This window comes from Orbicella franksi, chromosome 7, assembly GCF_964199315.1.
Source record: "Orbicella franksi chromosome 7, jaOrbFran1.1, whole genome shotgun sequence".
NCBI lineage: Eukaryota > Metazoa > Cnidaria > Anthozoa > Scleractinia > Merulinidae > Orbicella > Orbicella franksi.
In genome coordinates, this window is record NC_138151.1 from 13504546 (window position 1) to 13513257 (window position 8712).

Consider the following 8712-nt stretch of genomic DNA (forward strand, 5'->3'; position numbering starts at 1 on the left):
TCCAATATGGCGGCCGGAAAATAGTGTAAACATCTGGAACTTACTTTGGATATCTAGGCAACTGATTATCTGAACCGAACCAAGAAAACATTTATACCAGTACTTTTCGTAATACTTTACTCCTAAAATGGCTAAAAATCACGAGATAAGTTTATATTTTTCGACAAACGCGATCTTAGCTTGATGTCACGCACTGCCACAACTCCGAAATTCAAAACGCGCTGGTTTCCAAACGAAGGACGCTACTGAGCTGGAAAGTTGTAAGCAGATATAAATTTAGTACCTCTTATGCCTGATGAGGATAGAACCTTTAGAGGCTCTTTAGTTTTGGATTTGAGAATTTGATGACGTCACGTGAACACACTCTATTAATTTTGTCACCGCCTACGGATTCGCTAACGTGTTTACATCCTTGTTACCACCCAATGAAGTCGGTGGATTTTTGCCTAAAGACAGTAACATTTAGCTGACCCCCCGTTTAAATGTTATTTTATTGAAGTGCTCCCCCTTCATAACTCTTGATAAATTTCGTGATTCCCTCCATGTCTTCGCACACATATTCACCTTTCAACGTGTATATCTAGTGCTTTAAGCAGTCATTTACATGAAAGTACTATTTCTAACAATGATTTTCTAACAGTGTAATGAAGCCGCCATGGTGCAGTCTCTTGATCGTGTCTTTTGCTAGTCTGGATCTGGTAACTGAGCTTCAAAACATCATAATGAAAGGAACTCAAAACAAGGAAAGCTAGAGGGCGCTTATATGTCCGTGGGGGAGGGGGGGGGGGCTTATACTGAGCGGCAGTTTACGGTATATCTGCTATTACTGCCGGCGACATTCTACAAATACTGTAATTTACATGTTGTATTGAAGGGCAATGAATAACTCTTTGCAAACAGGGTGTATGGTTCAGCGACAATACCGAAAATTTCAAAACGCTATGCGTGTGTTTCTGAACTCGTTTCGAACTCGTCAGGGTAACCAGTATAGCGATTCCCCTTATGAGGGGGGAGGAGGGGGGTATATCATAGAGTCTTTGTTAACCTTGATTAATCATTTTAGTAACCTATTCGATCAAAAACGTTCAAGATTTTTAATGCTTTACATTCCATAAAATGGGGCAAAGCGGTAAACTCGTGACTGAATAAGCTAAGTAAAAACAAAAGCAAAGCGATGCTTTTCTGGAAGTTCAAGCTATCAATAGTCAGATTGCAACGTTTTAAAGACATTTTGCCATGAAAAGCGCCTCGTTCTCGTTTACTGTTTTCAAGAAATTTGTTCCCAGAGCCATATTTTATTTCAAGACCACTGGCACACTTGTCACGTTCGTGCATCTAGACGTCACGGTAATGTTGCCATATTTGTATATGGTTTGGAAGAGATGGAAGTAAACAGAAATCCCTTTTCGTATCAGGTTCTCTTTCTTTTCCCAGGGCCACTTTCTCGCGGTCGGGCATTTTTCAAATCCCCTGCGATTAATAATTTTCCCTGATCTCGGCGAACTCAAGACAAAAGAGAGGGTCTGTGGACAGACTAGTGAGACTGGTCAAAGAGGAATCCTCCAAGGTTGAAGTTCTTGATTTTTCTCCACCGACTTTCTGGGGCGACTTACAGATGGGCTCACGCAGGGCTTTAAAGGACAACAGAGACCACTCTCACGATCAGCCGCCTACAATTAGAGGTAGATAATTGTGCAATTTATTTTGTTTTGCTAATTTCTCAGGCCAGTTTTGTTGCCAGAAGATACTTTTCAGGGTACAAGGTACTTTTCAGCAGGAGTATATTATCACTGACCCACTTGAAGACATTTTACATTCTTTGCTGTTGAACCGAGAAAACGATATTGTCATCTTTTCCTGTCGGTTGATTATATCAGCTATAGCAGTTATTCTTAACTTTGTAAGATCTTCAAAGAATAATTTAGGTAATTTTGTTAACGTACAAAATACTCCCTTAGTTAACTTTTGTTCAACCTTTAATCCAGTTGAAAATCGAAAAGTGAAAACTGCCTTCGGAGATTATTTTTCAGTTCCAGCAAATGCCAGCAAAATAAGATTTGTTACAGAAGATCTTGAAATGAAGACTGCAAGTACAGCAGCAAAAACGAATTGAAAACTTGTAATTACGATTGCCTATAAATTGCAGTCTTACTTTAGAGAAATCTGTTTAAATTTCAGTGTTATACAGAGTGGACTATCATATTCTCTGACTAGTTCTGTATTGTTTTGTCTCAATTCAGAAAAGCTTTCAGTTGAGTGCACAGAAGCTCCATCAATTATAGGAGATACAGTGATTCCTAACAGATCTTTCAGTATTGCTAAGATTCCAGTGCAGTGTACAGAAAAGTCATCATCAACGTTTGGATTAATGCCATACAGAATATTCCCATACTTAGGGTGGCGCCCACTACAGTGCAGCGAAATGTCCTTTTCCAGGGAATATTTGACACTGTCCTATTCAGCACAACGATCCGTGCTATGCGCAGAAATATTCCCGCCTAGTAAAGGCGATTTTATATCGTTCAGTGGAGGATCCGTGTATTCTGATAAGTTTCCAGCACAGTGTACAGAAATGTCGTTGCCCAGACGGGTTTTCCCATGGCTCGGTGGACAATCTCCGTATCTGAACGAATGCAAAAAAAATTCCTCGCCCAAATTCGACGATTTGCTATCTCTCCGTAAACGATCTTCGTATTCAAATAACCTTCTAGTACAGTGCACAGAGATTCCCTCGTCTAAGGAAGCTTCGACATCGTTCAATGACCGATCCTCGAAGTTGGTCAATCCTCCAGTAGAGTGCACAGAAATTTGCTCGCTCAAGGACAACTCCTCATGGCTCAGCTCGCGACCTCCTCATCTGGACAAGTTACCGATACAAAGCTCCGAACTTTCCTCGCCTAAAGACGCTTTCTTATCGCTCAGTGGACGAACTGTGTATTACGACAAGTTTCCAGTGCAGTGCACCGAAATTCCCTCGCCTACATGTGATTTCCTATCGACAAGCACACTACCTTCGTATTTGAACAAGTTTCCGATACAGTGCACCGAAATGTCCTTGCCTGTACATGATTTCCTATCGACGAGCACACTACTTTCGTATTTGGACAGGTTTTCTGTGCAGTGCACCGAAATTTCGCCTGCAGATGATTTCCTATCGACAAACTCACTACCTTCGCATTTGGACAAGTTTCCTGCGCAGTGCACCGAAATCTCGCCTGCAGATGATTTGCTATCGACGAGCACATTACCTTCGTATTTGGACAAGTTTCCGATACAGTGCACCGATATGTCCTCGCCTGCAAATGATTTCCTAACGACAAGCACACTACCCTCGTATTTGGACAGGTTTTCTGTGAAGTGCACCAAAATATTCTCGCCTGCAGATGATTTCCTATCGACAAGCACACTACCCTCGTATTTGGACAGGTTTTCTGTGCAGTGCACCAAAATATTCTCGCCTGCAGATGATTTCCTATCGACGAGCACACTACTTTCGTATTTGGGCAAGTTTTCTGTGCAGTGCACCGAAATCTCGCCTGCAGACGATTTCCTATCGACAAACACACTACCTTCGCATTTGGACAGATTTTCTGCGCAGTGCACCAAAATCTCGCCTGCACATGATTTCCTATCGACGAGCACATTACCTTCGTATTTGGACAAGTTTCCGATACAGAGCACCGAAATGTCCTCGCCTGTACATGATTTCCTATCGACAAGCACACTACCCTCGTATTTGGACAGGTTTTCTGTGCAGTGCACCAAAATATTCTCGCCTGCAGATGATTTCCTATTGACGGGCACACTACCTTCGTATTTGGACAAGTTTCCGATACAGTGTACCGAAATGTTCCCGCCTGTAAAAGATTTCCTATCGACGAGCATTCTACCTTCGTATTTAGATAAGTTTCCGACACAGTGCACCGAAATTTCCTTGCCTACAGAAGATAAGCGCTCACTGAGTGGATGAGCAAGTTTTCAGTACAGCACAGCGCATTGCAACATTTCCAGTTGATAGCTTGTTTGGAAATTTCAAGTAAACAAGATTTCGTTTAGCTCAGTCGTAGATATTCTTTTCGGACAAGCTTCTAGTCCAGTGCGCGGAAAGCAAACAGTCAGAGTAAAAAAGATATAATTTGCTTAAGAATGTCAGTGAAGTTTCTCATTTTGCAAACATTCATTTTTTGATTTGAGCCCCAGGATTTGAGCATGCAGAAATATGATGAAACACCCAGACAAGAAAAGTCTTGACAATCTGCTAGAATTTTATTTAACGAATGTTAATTTCAAATGAATAACTATGAATGGTTCTATATAAAATTCTAATAAAGTTACTTACTGCCACTTTCCTCGAATTATTCACATACTTGCCGTGTTACGTGTCTGAACGGGTTTGTAAAACTATACTGAACGAAATCGAAAGGTCAATTCTGCCGATGGCAGAGAGCCAGTTGTCCAAGGAATGCGCGTCTTCGCACGCAACGAAGGAATTTGGACCAAGGCAGTATTGAATCATCGTTTCTTCGTTAAAATCTTTAAAATTTCGTGGAATTTTATTTAACGAACGTTAATTTCAAATCAATTGCTCTGAATGATTCTACATAAAATTCTAATGAAGTTACTTGGTGCCACTTTCCTCGAATTATTCACATACTTGGCGTGCTACGTATCTAAACGGGTTTGTAAAACCGGATACTGAGCGAAATCGAAAGGTCATTGCTGCCGATTGCAGAGAGCAAGTTGTCCAAGGAATGCGCGTCTTCGCACGCAACGAAGGAATTTGAACCAAGGCAGTATTGAATCATCGTTTCTTCATCGGTACAGAGGGAAAATCTGTAGAAATAGTAAAATAAAAGCATCAAAATTCCCGCCCAGAAACAATACATATCCTCAGGACGAAAGTAGCGAAATTAAATAATGCATTGCAACAGGCAACACGAATATGTATGTTCTCTTTATAAAAGAACACAAACGTGAAGTCGTCCGAAGCGCTTTCGTGTGATTAACGACGAAGGACTCACCTTAAACTGCAATGGAATTATTCCCTGAGCGATAGGTGAAAACAACTTTTCTAGAGTCATGATGTTCTCCAACCATTAGTTGTACTGACGTAGAGTGATTAGTATCCTTCGACGAGTTGTTGGACTAAATAGGTTAAGTCATGTGATGTGGTAAGTGTGATCCCATGGTTGATTGATTGACTGACTGATTGATTGTCGGTTTCTCCGAACTTCTTCATGCCTGGGGGAAAACCCACGGAATAATTTCAGACCATTTCAGCCCCAAATGTTTATGAAGATAGAGAAGCCACATTAACATCGGTCATTGCAATGTAAATATTAATGCTGAAACAAATGCGTAACAAAAAGTGCATTCCCTTGACTAAGATAGAATTCGTAAATCGCACTCGACTTTCTATTTGTACCGGCGAGTGTGCTGGAATGCAGTGGTTGGAATGCGAGAGACGGATATCTTGATTTCAAACAGTCTGTCATCTGATCTGAGACTGTAATCACACGACGCATGCCACGAATGAGCAAGATTTTACCATTCTAGCAAAAATTGATTGTGAGGAAATATCAAAGATGAATTCACTTTTCAGTCTTCATTGTGGGTGCTATAATCTAGCTGATCGCAGTTCCAAACAAAAGGCAGCTGAAGACGGTCGAGGACCATGCAGAGGAGGTTGGACACGCGCCGAATTGCATTATGGTAGAGGTAATTAACCAATCAGCAGCGTCTATTTTCTTGCAAGTCGATTTGGAAGGGATCGTCGTTCGAGGGATGAGGAGGATTTCTTGAGGTGTTTTTTCGGCGTTAACGAGTTAAGTGATCCAGTTGCTTGACGAAAAAGAAAGGTAAGGGTCTAAAGATTTAAGTTTTCGCTTTTTTCGACCATTTTGTCGAACTTTCCTGCCACTGTTAGGATTCAATTGTAGGAGAGTCCAAAATGGCGGATCGTGGTCACGATTTACGGTGTGCATAATCAACCAATTCTTGCTCCAAAACAATGGAGTTTTCAACCAAGAAAAACGTACCTTCGTATTCAAGAATAGATATAGTTTGTTTCTAAGACGTCGCACCCCATCGCACCTCTTACCGTTTTCTCGCAATATTCGTCTAAAGTTTGACATTTCTTTTGCGGTAAACAAGACAGCACTATCGTCAAACACTAAGGGAAACTTAGTTGTTTTCAGGGTATTTGTTTCTTTTTAACTCGATTTATATTTTTGCGGCTGCAAGATTACATTGATGTTATTATTTTTACGTCTGGTGCCTAGTAGATCACTGTATTTCTGCAGGTTAATGTTACTCAAGGAGGCTATTGACCTTGAATTATTCAAGATCAATAGCCTTCTTGTTGCATCATTTATCTAGGCATAGCTCAATATTTCTTTACAATTGTTGTTCTCAACAGAGATCAGAGTTTACACAACTGATTTCCTTGTGGATATTAATAACTGGTGTTTTAACCAGGAGCTGTGGAATGAACAGAGATAGTCCATCTTCAATGTCTCTACTATGTTGTAGCTTTGTGTATGCTTGATGAGTTTTCCTTTATGAGGAGAAAAGTTCTAGTATCAATGATTTACTTTCATGTTTTGGAGACCTGTTCTCCAAAATGTTATAATTTTAGCATATGATTGTTTAATGATGCATTTCTTGACTACCAGTTTTAGACTGTAATATAATGTTGATAATAAAATAATTTCAATTAAAGATATTGCTTTGTATTGTTTTGTTTCTGTAATGTACAGCTATTTGTTTGTTGTCATCTGTTTTGCTTATGTGCATGTGTTATGTACCTATCTCATATTGGTACAAGGTCTGGTGCAAAATCATCACTTTTGTGGTTGTCCAGAATCACCGGATGATTATTGATGTTTTCTGAAAGGACAGCCCAATTTGTCGAGGCAATTGAGGCCCAAGATAAACCCTAAATAATAGTCAACTCAGGTGTTTTGTCAAATACTGTGTAAATCTTACAACTTTTTATTATTGTTATGGTTACTATTCAGTCCTGAGTCTATAAACTTTATAGCATTAAACAAAGACAATGTGAAACCACTCCATAGTCAATATTGAAACTCTGGATTACAATAATGTCAAGTTTTCTTTCACAAGGTTATTCTTAGGCTCATCTAGACACAAAAATCGATTTCCAACCCTAATATACAGATAAAGTGGTGGGATAGCTTGTCCCAATAATAATTTATTGTCTTTTTTACACTAAGAATGAACTGAATTGTAAATGGGCCTTGAATGCGAGCATGATAATCACTGTTTTGTTGTAAAATTATTATTTGATGCCCTATTCTCTCCAAGGACGGACCAGGATTTTCATTTCAAAGCAAAGTGACCATTTCAGAACTTTGGTGGGGTAAGGCTGCCTAGACTCAATTTTATTATAATATTATAACATTTTTTTAGCTACTGAAAGACGTATAATTTCAGTACACCGATAATTGGGTACATGTAGTGATACACTAGTAAGCAACCAGTCCTTGTGACAAACCATAATACCGTCATCATTTATGAAAATATCTTCTGCTCATAATATAGCAAGGACCACCCTTTGGGATGCGTACATGTCCTAGCTAGAGTGTGTTTGTCATCAAATTGAGCTTTCTGTCTCACACATTGTGAACTAACCAGCTATGATATTGGAATTTTGTGAAAACATGCAAAAACAATATTCATTGCCACAAAATTTGAAATAATTCGTACCAGTTAGATGTAAAGCCTGGTTTCTCAATTAATTAATTGAGTACTTCACTGCTGATGACCTGTTTAGCGGTAACAGGTATTTTTGCAAAATGTTCCAAATCATACGAGAGTTTCACCCCATTGACCAGTAATGAGAGATGAGTACACAGACAATTTTTCGGTAGTACAGAAAGGTACTGCACTATAATCTCAGGCTATGATACAGATATGACATACGTTGACACAGTGTACAAAAAGTCTGACAAATTCCGATTAAATAAACTATATCTCTTCAGTTCACTGTAAAATAATAAAGTACAATTTTCAAGCCATAAGTAAAAATGTAAACAATAACACGCAGTCAGAAGAAATAGCATTCAAGCTTTCGTATGCTGAATATATTATTGGCTGAGAAGCGTAAAGCTGCAGTACACGGGACAACAATTATTCAAGAATCGATATAAGATGTTACAAGGAAGGATATATGGAGGAAATAGATGCAAATATCCATCTGTGTGTGTGTAGTATTGATCGATCGATCTCGCGTGGACTCATCTTCACTTTGGGACTCGATCGCAAAAAACCTCCACGATTTCCTAGTCTTTATCGATCATCATGTGTAGGTAAGGTAATCCAAGGAGTTGAGGAGCAGCTTTTAACGGATCTTCAGTCGCCTTTCCAGAGATCCGAACAGCATGAGAGAACGTGTAAACTGAAGCACAATGTGATATTTACCCAAATGCAGTTCGGCGCGTGACCAACCTCCTCTGAGGACAATGCTTTCTCCAGCCGCCTTTTTGAGGCATTTAATTTTGTTAGTGCGCGCTCGTTCTGCGCATCACGCAATGCATGGTTTAACCACCACGCGCGCGTGGTTTAAAAGCAACTAGTTTAAAAGCAAAATTTTCGTACTGTGACCGAATCAAGTTTTATGAACTTGTACTTAAACCAGGAACACCAGAGTACCAGGGAGTAGCAGCAGATCTTTAACTATTTACTGTTGGC

The 8712-nt window shown here is 39.7% G+C and overlaps 1 protein-coding gene across 1 annotated transcript; it reads right to left on the reverse strand.

Annotated features, from left to right (window-relative positions):
• Positions 1-790: 790 nt before the first annotated feature.
• On the reverse strand, positions 791-8490 carry LOC145493799 (uncharacterized). The gene is made up of 2 exons (XM_081473273.1): positions 5022-8490; positions 791-4833 (listed from the first exon to the last, which is right to left on the reverse strand). The coding sequence occupies exon 2, from the start codon at positions 3883-3885 to the stop codon at positions 2938-2940; it is 948 nt and encodes a 315-aa protein (XP_081329399.1). The 5' UTR covers positions 3886-4833; positions 5022-8490; the 3' UTR covers positions 791-2937.
• Positions 8491-8712: the final 222 nt, after the last annotated feature.

Coding starts and splice junctions, on each gene's coding strand:
- LOC145493799 (XM_081473273.1), bottom strand. CDS start 3,885: ATGCTCGTCGATAGGAAATCTTTTACAGGCGGGAACATTTCGGTACAC.